The sequence below is a fragment of the Phoxinus phoxinus genome (genome assembly GCF_949152265.1).
Source record: "Phoxinus phoxinus genome assembly, chromosome: 17".
In the NCBI taxonomy this organism is placed as follows: Eukaryota; Metazoa; Chordata; class Actinopteri; order Cypriniformes; family Leuciscidae; genus Phoxinus; species Phoxinus phoxinus.
The window spans coordinates 14,915,206-14,936,410 of record NC_136892.1 but is presented as its reverse complement, the minus strand read 5'-3'; the positions used below and the strand labels follow the sequence as shown (position 1 = coordinate 14,936,410).

Below are 21,205 nucleotides of genomic sequence, written 5' to 3'. Positions count from 1 at the left end.
TTCTGGGCCCATATTCTTAGATTTTAAGAATCTTCTCAGAAAACTCATAATTTAGCTTAAAAACTTCTACGTAGGAGTCTTGGCTTAAGAAAAATTTGGGCCGGGTGTCACAGCACGGGCAAGAAGCAGACGTGGGAGCTTATAGCGGTTAATAATAAATTATTCACGGTTCATTCCCCTGCTTGTTCGCACCAGGGAAACCTGCTATATTCATAAATGCAGTTTTTTGAGCCTGCAAGGTAGGAATGTCCAGTGGAAACGAAATGAACTGCGACACAATAAGAGGTTCTGAAAGTGCTGTAATTGTTTGTGTGATCACTCTGCTTACAGAAGGTTGTGACAGACCCAAATCATCACTGCTGCATTGTTGCATTTTTTCCTTTTGCCAAATATCTTAATGTAGTGATTACTTTCATTTCTGGCGCTATGGCATTCCTGTGCTGTGTCTGAGATGTTAGCGTGTCTCTATAAGATATATCACAAACATGATCCCTGCACGATCTAATCTATAGTGTCTTAGGCTGCATTTACACTGCAGTTATTGATGCCCAATTCCGATATACTGACTATATTTTTGACGACCCGCTTACATCATCTTTTAAAAGTGACCCGTATCCCATATTTGCATTTACACTATAGACTGCCAAGATAACCCAATGTAGACGTTCTGACCTGGAAAATGAAGTAAAACAGCGCGATATGCAATGGATGCAGAAGCAGACAATAGTGATGCGCGGATCACGGTTATATCCGCAGGGGCTCTGCGGGATAATCCGCGGATCAGGCGGGTCAAGTAATAAAAATAAAATTCTGATTCATTTCGGGTCGCGGGTGGATATGATAAATCATTACTAACGAAAATATTAACTACATTCTCTAAAATATGAGCATGTTCCATTCCAGTTTAAGTTTCAAGGGAGTAAAGCCAGTTTATGCCATTAATGAAATTCCGTCAAATAAATTTTGTTTTAAAGAAATGTTCATTTAAAAGCAGCGCTCATTCATCAGTGTATTAAACCAGAGATGCGCGCATCAACCGTCGCCGAGTCCGCCGTTGAAGGTGATGATAATCAATTTATCCTCATTAATTATATCACAAATTATTGGTGCGGGTGAGTGGCGGTTGGATGATTTGTTTTTGGCTGCGGATTCAGGTGACGTTGGAGCTCATCCGCGCATCTCTAATTATCCAGTGTTTTACTTTCCGCACTATTTTCAAAGGTCAGCAAAACATTGCTCTCGTAAGGCGGAGAAAAACTCCACTGTGTTGAGCCTTCGTCCTCCATCAAGCCATTAATAAGTCATGTGATCGCTGTTGGTGTCCATCAGAGTTGATGTCCCCTTTTTTATGACTCATTTACTGGGGAATAACCTATTTGTCTGCTTACATGGCAGACGCAAATGCACGTATCCGATTCATATCTGATTTATTTCCACATATGAGTGAGGCCTGAAACCGATCTGAGAATATCGGAATCCATGTGCTTTTTTCCTGCTTACACGTTTGCCGGTCATATCCGATCTGTGCCACATGAGAGGAAAAAAATCGGAATTGGGTCAGTTGAACCATACAGTATAAATGGGGCCTTATTAACTCACTGTCATCCATTGTCTGCAACACATTTCTTCTCCCTTTTTGTCATTTATGTCATTTCCTCCTCTGCTAAGGAAACTCTTAAGCCTCTAAAAGTCCTCGGCCGTACTCCTAACAATTTTGACCTTAAGACATCTTTTAAGGGTTAAGATGCTTTCTGAATTACTTTTTTCTTTACTAGGATTTTTTATTTAATTTTAAGAGTAAACGCCCACATTTCTAAGAATTTTCTTAGAATTTTGTCACTAGGAGCTACTAATTTAGTTATCTAAGATTGTTTATGAATACGGGCCCTGGTTTTTGACAAAAATACAAAAAGTTTTATAAAATAATAAACCTTACATTTCAGCAGGGGGGAGTAAACTAAACACAAAATTGCTTTATTCTTCTTTTTTATTAAAGTGGTGTATTGAACAAATTGTGTCTCTCTCTTTAAATAAATTCAATTATAATTAACATTTCCCTTAAGGATAAAAAAAAATGTCTCCGCTAATGCTGTAAACTATATATATGGAGCTCTTTCTTGCACATTACTATAATATTAAAGGTTACAATTAACAACAGAGCAAACTGTTAGCAAACGTCTCTGGTTACGTATGTAACCTTAGTTCCCTGAGAGGGAACGAAACGCTGCGTTTACGCTGTGGGAACACTTCCAAGTGTCTCGTCATGAAGCAAATGTATAATCAGTCCAATGAATGAGCGGGACGTCAGGTGACGTCATAGACCAGGAAACTATAAATCACCCCTGAACGCAGAGCGTGACAGCTTCTGAAAAGCCTGAAGCAAGTCGATCAGGGCATGCAGGAAGTATGGCAGGCGAACGCAGCGTTTCGTTCCCTCTCAGGGAACTAAGGTTACATACGTAACCAGAGACGTTCCCTATCAAGGGAACTCCCGCTGCGTTTACGCTGTGGGAACCCCAATACCCACTACGCCATAATGACAAGTGCCCGTTCTGTGTGAAGACCTTGCGCACACTAGAAGCAAGCAACCTCGCCCCAGGAGTGGAGAGGTCAAAATTTGACAAATGCATGCGGCGAGGGCCAGCCTGCCGCATCACAAATGTCGTGAAGGGAAACTCCCGAAATTAGAGCCATAGAGGCAGCCATACTCCTCGTAGAATGGGCCCGGACAGCCAAGGTGAAGGCTGTCCGGCCGCTTCATAAGCAAGTGAGATAGCCTCAACTACTTGCTTGCTCATTATCTGTTTAGATGCAGGGCAACCTAACTAGTTAACCCAAAGCAAACAAATAATTGCTCTTATATACGCCACAGGGCAGCTCTGTGGACATAAGCATCCAAAGCCCGGAAAGGGCATAACAGATTAAGTTTTTCCTGATCTGGGGTATTAGGTGGAGGACAGAAGGCCTGCAGCACAAATGACCCGCAATTTTAGAAGGGACCTAAGAATACAACCCGGCCTGGGGTGAAGAAAGACTATCACCCTACCAGGTGCAAATCCAAGTATGTGCAGGCCTCAGCCTCATGTACCACGGAGAAATCGAAATTAAGGATCTCTCCTCAGAGATAACCCAGCAAAGAAACATTAATTGCAGAAATCAAGTATTGTACCATCAGGGCAGATAACAAGATTCAGAAGGTGTTCTCCGCACCAGGCAGAGAACAGTTTCTATTTCAATGCATATTCAGTATTCTCGTGGAGGGAGCTCTAGACTGGAGTATGGTCTCCACGACCTCGGTCGAGAGACCTGAATCTATGAGCTGGGCCCCCTCAGAGGCCGAGCCCACAGTATCCATAACTCCGGAAGAGGGTGAAATATTGTGTCCCTGATTGGGACGCTAAGTCCCTCCTGAACGGAATCTCCATGGGAGAGCCATCTAGAAGGGACAGTAGGTCTGAGAAACACTCTCGGGCCGGCCGGAATTGGGCTACTAATAATAGATGAGCCCCTACCAGGCAAACCCTCTCCAGAACTCCCGGGAGCAAAGATATCGGGAAATGCGTACAGGTGTAGCCTCAACCACACCTAGTACATCGTATCCAGTCCAAGCGGAGCTGGATGCATCAGGGAGAACCACAAAGGGCAATGCGTAGTATAAACGATGCAAAAAGGTAGACTGAGTTTACCGAAGTTCTCCCAAAGGAGCTCCACCACCTCAGGGTGAAGTGTCCATTCCCCGGGCCTCAGCCCCTGCCTCAACAGGATATCTGCTCTGATATACGAGACCATCAGTGTGTTGTCCGAAAGGACAGGCACATGGTGACCTCTCGGGTCTGACAGGAAGTATTGAGATAATCGGAATACCGCCATCACTTCTAGCCATTTATGTGCAAAAAGGAAGATGGTCCTGCCAAAGACCCTTCGCCGAGTGACCACTCATGATCACCCCCCACTTGTGATTGAAACATCTGTCGATAGCATTATGCGTCGACAAGAAGCCCCCAACACTGGGCCTGGGCGAGGAACCAAGGTTCTTCCACATGACCGAGGCACGTAGGCATAGCCGCGTGACCTTGATCATGTGAAAACGAATTTCCCCTCGGAGAAAACCCCTTGGTCCTGAGCCACCACTGCAGGGGTCTCATGTACAGAAGGCCAAAAGTAATTACGTTGGACGCAGCTGCCATGAGACCCAACAGTCTGAAACTGCTTCACAGTGAGTGACTGGCCTAGTTTTACCCCATTTACGGCGAATCGTTATAGCACACCTAGAAAAGTGGTCCTCTGAGCTGGGAGGAGCACACTCTTCTTGGTGTTGTGTCGCAACCCCAACATCTTAAATAAAACAGGACGACATCTCGATACCGAACTGCCATATGCTCAGATTGAGCTAGGATCAACCAACCGTCTATATAATATAATACGTGAATGCCCTGGGGTCTCAGAGGAGCCAGAGCTGCATCCACGCATATTGTAAAGATGCGGGGTGATAAACATAGGCCGAATGGAATAACCCGATACTGGTATGCTTCGCCCCTGAAAGCAAACCTCAGGAACCTCCTGTGATGAGGATGGATAGATAAGTAAGCGTCCTTCAAGTCTATTGTGACAAACCGGTCCTCGGACTGAATCTGTGCACAATCATATTAGCGTAAGCATACTGTGAACTTGAGATTCTGAAACCTGCCGTTTAATTGACGCAGATCTAGAATAGGACGCAACCCTTCATCCTCTTTCAGAACAATGAAGTAACGGCTGAAAAACCCTGACTGTCTGCTGGGAGGAGGAACCCCTTCTATAGCTCCTTTTGCAGAAGTGTCAGCACTTCCTGCTCCATAACCAGAGCCTGCTCGAGGTCCACCACTGTGGGGAGGACCCCTAGAAATCTGGGCGGACGAGAACCGAACTGAATTCTGAAACCCTTCTATAGTGAGCAGGACCCACTGAGAAATATGTGGCAGTAGTAACCACGCTGCCAGAAATTCTGCTAAGGGCACCAGTCTCTGGAGTCTGGCCTCTGGATTTGGTTGAACAGTCACTTCGGTGCCCTGAAGCGGCGAACCGGCAGGAAACAACCAAACTGACCGTTCTACGACCCTCCTCGGAGGATCGTATGGGGACGCTGACACCTCGGTGCCCTGAACGGCGAACCGGCAGGGAACAACCGAACTGGCAGCGCTGCGACCCTCCTCAAAGAGTCGCACCCCAGAGGTCGCCGAGGAGAAACGATTTCTCAAAACCGTCCCTGCCCCGGAGGAACCTTCAGAAGCCTGATAGCCTCAGCGTCAGGACTTCTTGTCCAAGTTTTATTAGAGATAACGACAGTCCTCAGATCTTGCCTACCTCTAACTCCTAGTTCCAACGACCCTCCTCGGAGGATCGTTGGAAAAAGCAGGCACCTCGGTACCCTGAAACGGCGAACCGGCAGGGAAACCGAACTGACCGCTCTACGACCCTCCTCGGAGGATCGTTTGGGGACGCTGACACCTCGGTGCCCTGAACGGAGGACCGGCAGGGAACAACCGAACTGGCAGCGCTGCGACCCTCCTCAGAGAGTTGCACCCCAGAGGGCGCCGAGGAGAAACGATTTCTCAAAACCGTCCTACCCCGGAGGGGACCATCCTCAGAAGCCTGCAGCCTCGGCGTCAGGCTTATTTTCTTTCTTTTTGCAGCACTTTATGCTACGAGGAGCTTTAGTAGGTTGAGACTGCTTCCCAGCAGTCTCAGGAACATTAGATCGGTGAGGAAGAATCCTCTGGAACGCCGCTGAATAGTTTATTCCTTTGTTTATTTGAAAGCGCAGAGTTCAGAAGAACAGACATGTTTTATATTATTTTTCTTTACATCAGAAAACTTAATATATATCACTCCGTGGCCACCAGCAGGAAACAACCGAACTGGCAGCGCTGCAACCCTCCTCAGAGAGTCGCCCTCCAGAGGACGCCGAGGAAAAACGATTTCTCAAAACCGTCCCTCCCCGGTACAGTTTTGTCTGTTGCGCGACGCAATTCTGGAATAGCGTCAGCGCTGACATCCTCACATTCATCCATGCCCTTATATATAAATATATATATACTTTACCAACCAGCGCTGCTTAATAATATTGATCTATTATTTATGATGGCTGGTGGGTAGCGTCGGGGTTATAATGACGCCGACTCAGGAGAGAGATAGCTTGCAAGCGTCTCTTAACCCGAGGCTCTGTCATACCATGATACTAAATACCCATAACTATAGTAGAAGTTTGGGGATTTAAAACACATAAATAGAAACCGGTTTATTCCACGATCTCGACACCTCAGTGTGCAGATAGGGCGCTTTTTTTAAACGGCAATCCCCGACGAGGAGGCTGAGATATAGAGTTATATAAATTCATTATATTCTCACTCTCAGATTTTTTATCATTATATTCTCACTCTCATAATGTTGGCTGGCCAGTAAATATTTATTTAACTTAGCAACAGCACTAGATAAAACCTCCTTTTATAAGCTCCTCTTTATTCAACAGAGTTATGAGCAAACTTATTTATTATAGAAACTCATAAACATCTGCCTTATATATATATATATATATATATATATATTCTTGTATACATTCTTTATTGTTTTGTTCTCTCTTTCTTAACAAAACATAAACGATACCAGTTCCTCGGAACTGGAAATCGCAGCATGAGTGTCTCATCGCGGGGAGGAGAAACGCAGCGCGTGCTTCTCCCCGAGAAAAGCCACTGGATCTGGCAGATGAGAGCCGAGATAGGGCGCGCCCGTCTCAACCCCCGCTGTCAGATCCGTTTGCGAACCCCACGAAACGAGTCCCCGCCGCGCCTCGGCAACAGCGGGACCCGCGCCTCGAGGAACGCGAACCGTCATCCTCGAAGAACGGCCGGCGGGAGCAGAGCGTCCTCACGGACAGCTTCTAGCAATGCTCACAGGCAGTCCCCTCGAGAACTGACTGTTAACATGCTCCACTCCCAAACAAGCTGATGTGTGTGTGTCCCCGCTCGTAAAATAACGTGGGCAGGGAACAACACAACGCTTGTTTGCTCTTTTTTTGCCATAAAATATATATTGCAACTTGACAGACAACAATAAATAAGACAGACAGAATCAGACCGATTCACACAGAGAGCGCTTCGCTGAAGAAACAGAAGCTGTCACGCTCTGCGTTCAGGGGTGATTTATAGTTTCCTGGTCTATGACGTCACCTGACGTCCCGCTCATTCATTGGACTGATTATACATTTGCTTCATGACGAGACACTTGGAAGTGTTCCCACAGCGTAAACGCAGCGGGAGTTCCCTTGATAGGGAACTGCGTTGAATTACAGTGCCCTCCCCCCTTTTGGATTGTAGTGTTGATCGCCTTTGACTGACTTTATTCGTAGTCTGACTGTATGCATCGTACCGTGACGTTTCGGGATGAATACATGTACCATTACTCCCCCAAATTTATATATTATCTGCTCCATAAACAGTTCTACATAGGTTTAGATTTTAATGAAATATAAATGAATTATCTGAGAGTAGATTGTACTTTTTCTCTGGTAGCTTCTGTAAACAAAGCAACGGTGCGCTTATAAACACTGCTTTACAATGAGGGACGATGAGAAGACAGTCGTTTCCCCTTAGAGATACATTCATAAAATTAATCAATACATTCTCAAGTAAAAATAATTCTCACCAAGGTTTTCCATCATGCTTACACAAAAAATGAAACCTACGCTGCATGATGCATTAATGCAGAAAAGTATTTACACTTGAGTTTTCAAATCGCCATTATCAAATACGGTTTTAAATGATAATTAAAATATATAACGGTAATACTAACCATCAGGAATTTTTATCAAGGTTTATTGTCAAACCGGTAACCATTTCATTCCTAAAGGGCCGTTCACACCAAGAACGATAACTAAAAAGATAACTATGACAATAACTATATTTGCGTCCACACCAATGAACGATAACGGTCTGATTATTCTAAGCTCGCGCGCTGCAGTTTCAAAGTGTGTACAACGTCATTGAACACGTTTTTGCTGTTCTTGTTGCATTTACACGACTTTAACTAGCAGATGTCTGCAGCATGCTATGTTTTGAGTGAAGCTGGTGTAATGATATAATAATATAACAGTGAATATAGCTGACGTATTCAATATAGTGGAATAAAAACAACACCTAGTCTTTTTCACTGCAACTTCAAAGGAAGCAAGACAATGTTGTGGAAACAAGCGCTGGGTAGCTGAGGTAATACTTCTCACCATTTATTCAGAGGGTATGAACAATTGTTTTCCATATCCATTTTTTTGAAAAGGGGCTTGACTTGTCAAACAGTGGTGGATTTTGTATGTACCTATATTTTTTCCCTTCTACCTCCATAGGCACAGTTTTAATGATGTCCCTCTGTGAAGTGGTACATGTGTACGAGTTCCTGCCTTCGCGACGGAAAACCGAGCTGTGCCACTACTACCAGCGCTTCAGTGATGCTGCCTGCACCCTAGGAGCCTACCACCCATTATTATACGAGAAGAACCTGGTAAAGAGGATGAACCAGGGGTCTGACCGTGACATCTATACATATGGCAGAGTCACTCTCCCTGGGTTCAATAAAATTAACTGCACCCATAGCTCCACTCCCAACACTCAGTCAAAGACATAATTTGAGGGTGAACTGATTTTCTTGGTACACTTTCAGAATGTAACAGTAAAGCGCATGATTTAGTCTACAACTGCAAGTATTCAGTCTGGTCGCTGAGATTAAGAATTGGTTTACTGGTGGAGAATGAAAAACTAACACACTAAACACTAGGAACTTAATTCACATGGACACAAAATGCTGAATATAGCGGCAAGTTATGTATATGTGTAAACTACCATCCATCAATCCCTAACTAGTCCCATAGGGGTAAATTCATACTGTTTGCTGTTAATTAAGAGAAAAAAGATCTTAACACCACATATCTGCCTCTCATTTGAGATGCAGCCACTGACTTTTGAACACTGCCTAATGAGACACATTAAAGCACTGATGTCAAAAGAACTGATGAACAGTGTTGGGGGAAACGCATTACAAGTAACGGGAGTTACGTAATCAGATTACTTTTTTCAAATAACTAGTAAAGTAACAAATTACTTTTAAAATTGCAACAAAATTTTCAAATAAGTAACGTAAGTGTCTTCCTCTCAATAGTCAATTTCAATCAATAGAAGTAATCGCTGCTATTGCTAATTACTTTTGTAACTTTATAAAGATTAATCTTTATTTAATTTATACAGTGATTAATATGCAGTATTATTTCACATTTGATTACTCAAATGATGTACCTGTAAACTACTGTTAGACCAACCTGAAAAAAACCCAATAGCACTTTAGTTGTGCTATTTGTAATTTGATTATTTGTTGTTATTTTATTACTGATTGCTTACTTGTCTTTAATAATGTTTTAAATTTGCATTAATTAAGCTAGTAGTTTTTGCTGTAGTATCAATATTGTAATAGAGAATTGTGATATTTCACTGGTGTCTAAACATTTGAACCACTGACCCAATCCTCAGCACTGAGCCCTTCTGGAGCTGCTCTAAATAAGTGCTGCACTATTCAATGATAGATAAAATATGATATGAGCAATAGAATGACCAGTGACAGTAACATAAGCTCATACATTTTAACATGCTTAAGCAAGATAATACTACCTAAAGGAAATATATATTTACAAAAAAAATTAAGCCAACTAAATATGATTCATATTCTTCTGGATTCTCTACCCAATATACAAATTTTGGACTCGTTCTGGAAAAAGTGGTATCGGTGCATCCCTAATGGTTATTGTAGTTCTAGACTAAATGTGAGTTTTTGCTCAAAAACGGGTGGTTCATTATTCCTCAAAATGAATAAAAACAGTGAAATGCAAACTCAGAATATTACACAAACCTGCAATAATTAAATGTTAAATAACACAAATTAATTTATTAACCAGTGTCTTTGCTGCTGACCTTCAATGACTTTAAATAAACAAGATAATATGTGTTTAATTAACTTTGTTTTTATTGCTGAAGTAAGAGTGTTGAACTACTCCAGAATGGCAGCACAGCAGAAAGGTTTGCTTGAGCTGCGCCCTCTACTGTACAGGTGTGCAAAAAACAAGCAAGCCCAGCCCAAGTGAGACAAAGTAACGCAAAATTAATACAACCTATTACTTTTCATAAAAGTAACTCAGTTACTTTTATAGGAAGTAATGCAATATTGTAACATTACTTTTAAAAGTTACTTTCCCCAACACTGCTGATGAACGTCCAGGCATTTTACAAACACACCAAATCTACATCCAGATTATTAGACAAAATAAAGCTCTTTGTTAGAAAGCACCCAAGATTCTGTCCATAAAAGTGTAGCGCGCAAAGCTCTATGTCCAAAGCCAGCCTGCCGCGGTCACAATGTGCAGGTTTTCGATTTATGCAACTGCAATCCTAGCACATCATTCATGCAATATTGTCAAATTATTTGCCAACCTTCACTATTAGCAAAATAATGCTTTTAATCAATGTATTTAATGAAAGCTTCATTACAAGGCCCGGAGATCTGTATGCATTCAGTATTTACACTGTGAAGCCTTTCCTCTCATAGCACTCTGTAACCAGCCGTAGGGCCGTGGAGAATGTCCTTGCATGCTTTACTGAAATTGCACTATCAAACCTGTGATAAACTTGTATTTAGTTGTATTTATGAACTTGATGAGAAGGAAAACAGAGAGTGTGCATGTTTGTCCTGTTTTATACAGATTCGATTTCAATTTAAGCCCTTAAAACACGAAAGCAGATATACTTCTGCATTTTGAGGAGGAAAAGGGCATTTATTTTTAGTAGTATCATTTCTATAATGTTTATCCAGTATGTGTCAATGTATCTCATCCATTTCTATTTACTCAAACACACAGATCACATTATGTAAATACGGAAACATAAATACTGCGTCTAGTGATAGATGCTAGTATGAATCCTGAATGATGTGGGGACAGGACCTAAATATTCATATATTGTTCATTTAGAAACCGATCTAAACAGGATTTCTTAATTTTTTCCCTTTAAGTTAACATGAAATTGACCCCATTTGCTTTCATAACTTTCTACGCTTCTGAATTGTAAACTTGTATTGTGAATTGAATTGTTAAAATGTGAAATCATGCTTTTTTTCTCCCTTTTAAACCTTATTTTTATTGTTCTTAGTTTTTTTCCTGATAGAGGAATCTTTATATGTAATTTGTAGTGTTATGGAATTATTTAGTGATAAGACTGCAACGAAAACCAAGCCCACTTGTCTTTGGAGTACTTTATCCTGGCAAGAAGGCCATTCACATACAGACATCAGTTTTCTGCTGCGAAGGGAAAAGGGCCTGCCTTTTTTATACATCACTCACACCTCGCTGGTTTCATGTTATGTTAATTGAGAAAGAAGATCTATATAAGGAGACAAAAACATCTCTCAATCTCTAGACCAAATATGCACATATAACACCTTTTTAGTTGCAGAGATCCTTTCAGCTCATACAAGCTGACATTTGAAATGGCACACAGTACATTAAGATCAGTTGTCATGCAAGCACATACATTACATGAAAATGATTTGCCACCACAGTAGCATACAGCAGATTAGTATTATAAATATATTTAGAAATGAAATTAGTTAGCATAGAGTGTATTTTTGAATGGATATATCAATAATTGTTCATTTATAAAATGTCGGCAGACTGGACTACTTCAAGTATACAGATGTGTCTCTCGTAAATGAACTACTTTGTCATGTCTTGCATGGGTAAACCAATTAAAAATAATCAAACTAATCTAGGCTATGCACATGTGAACAACTGTCAAATGTATATGTTTTATTTGTTTTATTTATATTTCATATGCTTATCTAATGCAATGGCACATTTATTTGAATTTTTCAAGAATCATCCCTTTAAGCATTCTGTCGGCATTAAGAAATTCTTTAAATGTATTTACTCTTTGTTAATATTCAAATGCCAAAGTTGTTGTACACAAAAGTAATTCACATGAACCGTGGGACTTGATGGACTGTGACGAAGGTTGTAAAATGAAGCATGACTGAACAGAACCTTTGTGTTTTTTGGATACTATGTTGCTTGGATGACATCTAATAATGTCCTTCACTCACAGCAGATTGGAAAGAGCCATTTCACCTCATTTGCTATTTTAAGTCACTGGAACAGATACAGATTTAGATAAATCTGGCTTAATACATGGTTTACAACTTTAGGGTATTACTGGGTGAACAAGTGGAACAATGTGTGCTCTAAAAAGGCAAGCATAAACTTCTATTTCTCCGTTAAAGGAATAGTTCACTTAAAAATGTAAATTCTGTCATCATTTACTCACCCTCAAGTTGTACCTAAAGATATTTTGAAGAATGTCGGTAACCATACAATAGCCCATTGACTTCTATAGTAGGAAATACTATGGAAGTCAATGGGGCCCATCAATTGTCCACTGGTTACCGACATTCTTCAAAATATCTTTCTTTGTGTTCAGCAGGAGGAAATTCATACAGGTTTGAAATAACTTGAGGGTGAATAAATTATGACAGAATTTGAGTGAACTATTCCTTTAACTTGCTGGTGAAGACTGTAATGAGACCTGGCTTACACATCTCATCATGAAGGACATTGAAACATTTAGTGAAATTGTTACTGAAAATCTCTCAGCATGGCAACCTTTCCATTTGATTGGTTAACAATCGCAAGTGTTCTTCCTATGTATAAATAATGTGCCACCATAACTTTTGTCAGTGTTTTTGTTTCAATTATATGCTGTATATGCAGTACTGTACAGTAACGTCTGTAAAGTCTCTAATGTAATGTGAAATATCCTATTAACTGACAAACTCGTTTCTTAAAACAAGAAGCAATTTATAAAATAGGACATTCTACCATTTGTATCAAGAACGCTTGATATCGTAGTCAAGCACTGCTTTAAGTACATCAATTAAATTCTATTAAAATCTGAATACATTTTCATTTAAATTTTCACTAAGATTTTAAAATTAATTTTCATTAAGACTCAACATGTACATATTAATAAATTACATTATATTGGCTCCTGGCAAACGTACAAAAAAAAACCCTGCCTGTCATATTCAATGCAGGACAGCACTTTACTGCAAGTATTAAAAGATTAATAAAACATCTACTGCCTACACTGTAATTGTGTCACTTTCTTCCAGGGATTTTAATATGGTGTAATATGAAAAAGAAAAACTAATAGGCCCATACAAAATTCATGGCTATCTTTATCATAGAAAGAAAAAGTTGTGGTCTCCCCGTCGGGGAATCGAACCCCGGTCTCCCGCGTGACAGGCGGGGATACTTACCACTATACTAACGAGGAGCTCCATAATGCCTCATAGCTGAATAAGCCTGAAATACACAGTAATAACACGGTAATAATCATTACAACAACAGCTGTTTTTTAAGAAATATAATACAATGATTTATCTACTTTATTATTTGATCTATGCTATTTTAATTAATCTTACTGACCCTGGAACTCTCAAAAGAACATGAAAGGCTTGTCTATATGGCGTAGCTCAGGAGTTCACTGTGTTAAAGGATAATTCCGGTATTTAACACCTTGAGTCTATATTGTAGTTTGTTTTGGATGAACAAGAGTGGTGGACAACATTTTTTTGACAATGGTTCCTCTCTCGAGTTTTTGACTATAAAAGAATTGGCCATGGACCCATTTAACATTGGAGTCAATGGGCATGTCCGAAAATGTCATTAAAACAGCCAATAATGTTCGTTTACAAAACTGTTAAACTCACCGAGTGATTAGTGATGTTAGTTGATGTTCCAGAAACAAAAAGTGTTGTGAAATACAGTTTCTGTCGTGTTTTATTCGTCATTTTGTAAAATCCCATTGAATTCTGTTGAAGGACTGAGTGCTCGTTAATATAAATGCGCTACCGGAAACGGAAAGGGGGCTGTTTACATTTGGTCGATGTAGTCTTTTTGCTCGCTTCCGTTTCTCATAAGGCTAGCGAGCAGAGCAACTGTGCTCCGGGAGAGTAAGCGAAATAAACAAACAAAACCTTCATTAATTGTTACTTGTAATATGAAGTTGAACTCGACTGTGACCGTGAGTGTCCCGCGAGACATAAACATCAGTTATCGCCATCAAGTGGTCGGGAGTGTGCTAACGCTTCAGATTCAAATATTGAGCGGAAGTTACACAGTTGTGAAGTGTCTGAAAAAATAGTTCCACTATAGCAAAATAAACGGATTGGAATCATATATTGTGACGATATATTGTTTATAATCATCAACGATCACCACTAACTAGTGTTGTCAAAAGACCCGGTACTTCGGTACCATTTCGGTACTAAAAAAATTAAATGGTTACGGTACCAGCTTTTCTTAAGTACCGGTGGTACCGAAGTATCGGATTAATCCGGTTCTTGATGCGCTGTCTGAACGGTGCACAGTTGCGTCCTCTTCATAAACACACTGAGACATGGCGACCGGCGGCGCTGCTAATGCGGTTTCTCTGAATCCACTTGTTGACCAGAAAGGAGGAATGAATCGTTCACAGCGCGTTTTTTTGCGCGTGCAAATTTGTTTTCCAGGCGCGCCTCTGTTCACGGTTGCATAGCAACGACAGACGCAACGGGAAAGCACGCGCTTGTGGAGAGGAGAAAGCGGTGCAAACTGCGCTCTCCATGATGACGAGGAAGTATCATTAAATAATTAATTGATTTCTAGCCTTTGCATTAGCTTTACTACTAGATATATTCATGGAGATGAGAAATAAAAAGCCGCCCTGTACAGCTATGATCAGCTGTTCGGCCGAGCTTTCCATGTCCATGTTGTTACGGAAAGGCCGCTGGTTTTTGTCACATGACCTGTTGAGATGCTTCTATTATAAGCCGCGCGCCTACATTTGAAGTAACGAATTTGCACGCGCATAAAACGCGATATGTGAACGGCCCTAAAGTGGTATCGTGTGCGGTTGTATCTAGTTTAAAAGGCCTTTTAAATATGAACGCAGTTTTGGATTAAATAAAAGGACAGTCAAGTCAAATAAAACACGTTTTATCTCCTGTTTAGTTGGTAACACTACAATACCATTCATTAACATTACTTAATGCCTTATCTAACATCAACACATTGAGTGAACAATATATTTTTACAACATTAATGTATGTTTGTGGATGTTATTTAATACAAACACTTGATTGTTCATGAACAGATACAACTTTTGATTTTAAAAATGTATTAGTAGGCTACATTTTTAAATGACCCAGTGGCGCAGATAGGATTTTTTAACTGGGGGGGACCAAGCTGTCAGCAAATGATTTAAACTCAATTCCTTTTTTTGCGTAATTTGGGCTTTAACTAGTGCTCAAGTAGTTACTTTGCGTAATTTGGGCAAATGATTTGCGCTAAAAAGCCATTGGGGTATTCTTATTTGAAATCATGGATAAACAACAATGAATGAACAAAGGTAAACAAAGGCATACCTGATCACCACTAGCAATGCATGATCAGACTGTTATTTGACTAGTATACCAATCACCCACCCAAATCTCATAATTTCAGTTAACCCTATACCTCTATAGAATTTCACAACAATGTGAAATACAACATATTCCTGAGAATTAATGGCTAAAACTACTATGTCAAATATCTAAGAATAACTCAAAATGTAAAATTTAGCAGTTAATTACAAGTTTGTTTGCAATTTATATATTATAAATATCTTTCAAATGATGTATGACATATTAAGAAATGTTTTTCATAGCCCATAATTTAAGAATCTATATCCTCCGTTCGTTGCTCTGTACGTACAATAAAAAAACATGATTTCCTACTATAAGAGGGTGTCAAAAGTTTATGTAGGCCTTTATTTGTTGTTTGCATAAACCTTGCACCACACAAATGTACTTATTATTTATAATTATAATTATTTTTATAGTGGCTTACACGACAGTGAACATACCTCAGTCAATTTATACAGTACAATGGGTTAAATTATAAGATAAAACATTATTTCCTGACGACGATAAATTGTTTGATTTATCCAACCATTCTTTTTGTGTTCATTCATTATTTGCCTCTGTCCACTCACCTAAATGCATAGTTATGGTCTCCACATTTTGCTGTGTTTGCTAAGTGCAAAAGACTAGCTATTCAGACTAGCTATTCCCCTTAACAAATCTAATCTGCCACATCTGGGCAGTCAACAGGCATAGGATACTTACATTGTTTGGTTTTTGAAAAAACGAGGTGATTGTTTTTTGTCTCTTCATTGCTTTTATGTGGCATTTACAGTCGATTTTTTTCAGTTCAGAAAATCACTGACTCAGCTCAGTCATAGATGGTATATGATCACTATGGTTACCGCTCGTCCGCCCCTACAGGCACGATTGAGGCAGCTACCAGCTCCTCATAGGACCCCTGCGTCACTCAGGAGTCGTAGCACACACACAGAGAGAGAGAGAGTGTAAACGTCGGTGTCATCGTGTGTTTATTGTCAACAGAACAGCGTGTAGTGAGAACGTGGGTACAAAGTAATGGTGACCGGTGTAGATTATTATTGTGTGTCAGCCTGCGTCTGCCCAGACCCGATTCTGAAGCGCAGCGGCGGGCCGGGGCACTGCTTTGGCTAATGTACATAGCGCAAACACTGGTTAATCCTCTGTTTTACCGATTTTTGTCGCCTTTCGTGGGGATAGTGAGGGCGGGGGACGGATCGGGTCACTATGAATCTGGGGGGGTCATGTCCCCCCCGTCCCCAGTGCCATCTGCGTGCCTGAAATGACCCCAAGGAGAATAATTGCTTCAGTGAATATAACTATTATTAGGTAATTTTATCTAATGTTATCTAACAAATGGATGTACACTTTAATATATGCAAATTTAATCTAAATTAGCTTTGGTACCGAGAACCGTGGATTTTCACAGGTATCGGTACCGAATACTGAAATTTTGGTACCGTGACAACACTACCACTAACCACTCGGTGACTTTAACAGTTTTGTAAACGAACATTATTGGCTGTTTTAATGACATTTTCGGACATGGCCATTGACTCCAATGTTAAATGGGTCCATGGCCAATTCTATTATAGTCAAAAACTCGAGAGAGGAACCATTGTCAAAAAAATGTTGTCCACCACTCTTGTTCATCCAAAACAAACTACAATATAGACTCAAGGTGTTAAATACCGGAATTATCCTTTAATGGAACAAAAACAGCTAAATCATTTTTCTAACAGCCATTGCATTTTAGCACACAGGAAATGAATGGGAATTTGTTATTTTATTACTCTTTATAAATCTTATTACTCAGATTTCTGAGGCAACCTGAGTCTGTTTTCTTGTAAAGGCACATGTATTTGGACATTTTATTCTGATGTTAGAAAAAGTTTTTTAAAATAGTGCATTGAAAGTCTATGCTGTAGTAACATATTATTATTACAGTATTATTACATGGTAATAATATAATATTAACAAGGTAAAAGTCTTTGCATCTCCCCGTCGGGGAATCGAACCCCGGTCTCCCGCGTGACAGGCGGGGATACTTACCACTATACTAACGAGGAGTGGCTTAGAGGTCACATGCTTCCGGCTGTGGAAGAACCATGACATCTGAATCTAAGTCTGTATGAGTTTTCAGTGTCTAGTTAATGGACAATTAGAAGGATGGTAATTACCTGTCCTGCACTGCACAAAGAAACTGAAGAGTAAATGGTGGTCTTCTGATGTCATTTCCTGTACAAAAAAATAATAATTCTGAGCTGTGTCACCTGTTTGTCTAATTCTGATAACTGTTTCTCAGTTAGAAAAGGTAAAGAAACAACTAGGAATGAATCACGTTCAAATATGAGCCATGCCAAGCTGAGATACAACTATGAGGATATAATGCACTGAAAATTAATAAGCAACCTGGCTCATTAAGTCAAAACGTTTCATGAATTTGGCACACTGCATTTTTGAAGAAAGCACAGAATTTGTTTCCACAAGTACAAACATAAAACAAAACATTTGAAAAGTACAAAAAAAAGTAATTAAAAAACAAAACATGTCCCCTTATTTAATTTATGGACAAAATGTGAGATTTCAATTATAATTTTGAACTTTGAACTAGAAAATGTCTGCAATTTCCATTTCAGAAATCTGGTCAGCTTAATATATACTATTTTAGACAAAATAAAATGAATGATAATAATAAATGCGTTTTTGTTTTCAGTCTTTCTTTACTCTATGGCTTTGTTACATGTTTCTTAAACAATTGTTGGACTAGTGCGCCGCCCAGTGGTCAGGCAGTGCTTTGATAAATGTAATAGGCCACTATTTGTATTTATTTATTTAAACAGTAGTTTTGAATGCATTATAAATTGGCGTTGTGTGATTTTAAATAGGGTCTGCTAAGTTTACGGGATGACCCACAGTGTATCTAATGCTCATCATTAATGACAACAATTAAAGGATAACGATAGCACTAGTTCTTTGTCGTCTTGAGAGGATGACATACCGGTAACTTACTTAAAAGTTACGAAGTTAGGTTAGCCCTCGCGCCATCTAAATGTGCGCTACAGTTTCAAATTTGACCGAAAACAGCTTACCCTTTCATTAAAAATGAAAAGAAAAACATCTCACCTTATTATAGCAGCGATGGCGCCCTGCAAATGAAACGGCTTCAATCTGCCGACTGTCGCTGAAATGCAACAATATGATTTCATTTTACCTGCACACGCTCAAAATTAATTATATTGTGGATTTTAACCAGATTAGCTCTAAATTGTAAACCTGTGCATTTACTACCTGCTTAAAAAATATTGAGATGCAAACATGCTAGCTCAAGAATGCCGATTCTTTGCAAATACTGATCTTCAAGACGTACGAAGATGACCGTTGGAAGCGTGACGCAGGAAAGAAGTGATTCAAATGGAAGAGTCTTTTTGCGCCACGCCACTAGTGGCACCAAACGGAACTGCACACTGACTGTTTCCACACAGGTCTCCTGTAGACAGACACCCCTGAAGACACCGCGTGACTTCAAGATTATATTTCAACTTACTGTGCTTAGAACCGGTAGCCTACTATACATCTCAAGTAATATACGTTTCTTCATTTTATGCCACTATTTTGTACCAGAGGTTGATTTTTATTCAAATGAACCGATTTGTAGATAATTTTTTAGGTCATAGCCTACCGGTAAAAAAAAAAAAAACATAACTTCATTTATTTTGTTTTAAATGCAATTTATGCATAGATTTTTATTTGGTCTCATCCCCAGGTGTTTAATCTTATAAGTACGAGCATAGTCAGTTAAGAACATGTTTGAGATTAAATACAAGATGACGTGAAGAAAACAAAAAAATCAAGGTAACAGAATACCTTTTTTATGTGCATAATTTCCAACAATTTAGTAAATTTGTCAAATTAAGGAACAATAAAAATAATTAAATGAAAAATAATTTTATACAAAACAATATTTGGAAACACTTTATTTTAGTGTCTTTGTATATGTTGCATGTACTTATAACATTAAATTATGCATTACATGCAACTAACCCTCTACCAAATCCTAATCCTTAATTATTATTACCCAGGCCAGTACTTAAAGGTATAGCGGAGGATTTTCTTTTTCCGGGTGGGTAGCTATTGGTCCACCTAAGTGTCAATCATTCTGGTGATATGTTTATGTAAGGCTGTTCACACGCTGGCGTGCGCTAAAAGCACAGGTTGGGCTTCCCACTGATGCCGCAGTCGTGAAGATTCTACTAGACAGGTAAAGTTTGTCATGCTATTTGGAGAAATACATTTAAAATCACTGCTAGTAGGCGTTCCCTCTCGGGAGCAAATAGAGTGTTGTTGCGCATGTGCATTTTAAAAAAAATTGGAGAGGGCGGGTCTTTTCTAAAATTAGGAAAGATCCTCCGCTATACCTTTAAATATATAGGCTAATAACACTGTAACAATGACACCTTACAATAAAGTGTAACCAAATATTTCTGTCACGACAACTCTTGGAGTGTTTGGCATGGTAATGGATATGACAATTTTTATATGTTTGGTCTTGTCGAAATAGATCTGGTTGTATTACAAATGTATTAAATGTTTAATTTAGGACACTGCAAGAGAGAGTCCTGCCAGTCCTTTTTTCTGTATTTGTCAGATTACTGAAACTCTTAAAGGGGGGGTACAATGGTGTTTCATGTATTCAGAGTTGTTTACAGTGTTAAAGAGATGGATTCTCATGCTAATAATGGCCAAAGTTTGAAAAGTTATTTTGAACGAATAACAGAGAATTTCTGTGCTGAAAATCATACTTCCGGGTTGCAACACGTTTCGGCTGTTTTTTTCTATCGTAGATCTAATGACGTAGACCAGAGTGGAACTCCTTATATGAGCATTGCTCTCGGAAAAGCGCGTTCACGCACACGTCGACCAGAGGAGAGAAGAGGCTTGTTTGAGATGCGCCTTGCCTCGCCTGAATTGTAGTCGAGAGTAGGCGGCTGCAGTGAGGGGAGGAGTGAAAAAAGCGCAGGCAAGCCGGACAATTTTCTCTTCTCACAGTGGATCTGACACCTGTGAGATCAAAGATGCATATCGCGGGATTCACGGGATTCACGCTCGTGCACAGTGTTGCTAATAAACTGGATGTAATTTAAGTTCTGTTGCTTTTATATGAAAATAAATATAATGAACAAGACACCCAAAGCACTTGTTTAATCCCATTCCAAATAGGCTACTTATCAATCTTTTTTTTTCTTTAATACAGACATGTTATATAGCCTATAGGCCTATATTTTTGATAAAAATTACATAATCACATAATCCATAGATCGCACTGTCAGAGAGTTTGGGAATACTCACACATAATTTGTACACATAAAAACACGAAATCAGAGTTTTAAATTCAAACATTTTAAAAGAGAACAATACGTCAAGGTTGTTTAAACCAATGAGTATTAAGCTGTGTCGTCAGCAAGTCGTTTCCCATCATGCTTTTGATCAGCGCAGTCGGTGGAGAGCAACTGCGCGCAACTGCAGAATCCGACAGGTGTGCCTTGCGCTCGCGAGAGATTTTTGACATACGTCAGCATGACATCAGAGCCAGGCGGAAGGCAGTCGGACACATTTCTAACCGGCATGCATCTCGCGGTGATCACCGGTGATCGGTTCTGCGCAG

The 21,205-nt window shown here is 39.8% G+C and overlaps 1 protein-coding gene across 2 annotated transcripts in view; it reads left to right on the top strand.

Annotated features, from left to right (window-relative positions):
* st6gal1 (ST6 beta-galactosamide alpha-2,6-sialyltranferase 1) overlaps positions 1-12,784 on the top strand; it is a 30,965-nt gene extending 18,181 nt beyond the window's left edge. For both annotated transcript variants that reach the window (XM_079585855.1, XM_079585856.1), the window contains one exon: positions 8,375-12,784. In XM_079585855.1, coding sequence (XP_079441981.1) covers positions 8,375-8,652 — 278 coding nt within the window. In that variant the 3' untranslated portion in view covers positions 8,653-12,784. The remainder of the gene's footprint in view (positions 1-8,374) is intronic.
* The last annotated feature ends 8,421 nt before the right edge of the window (positions 12,785-21,205 follow it).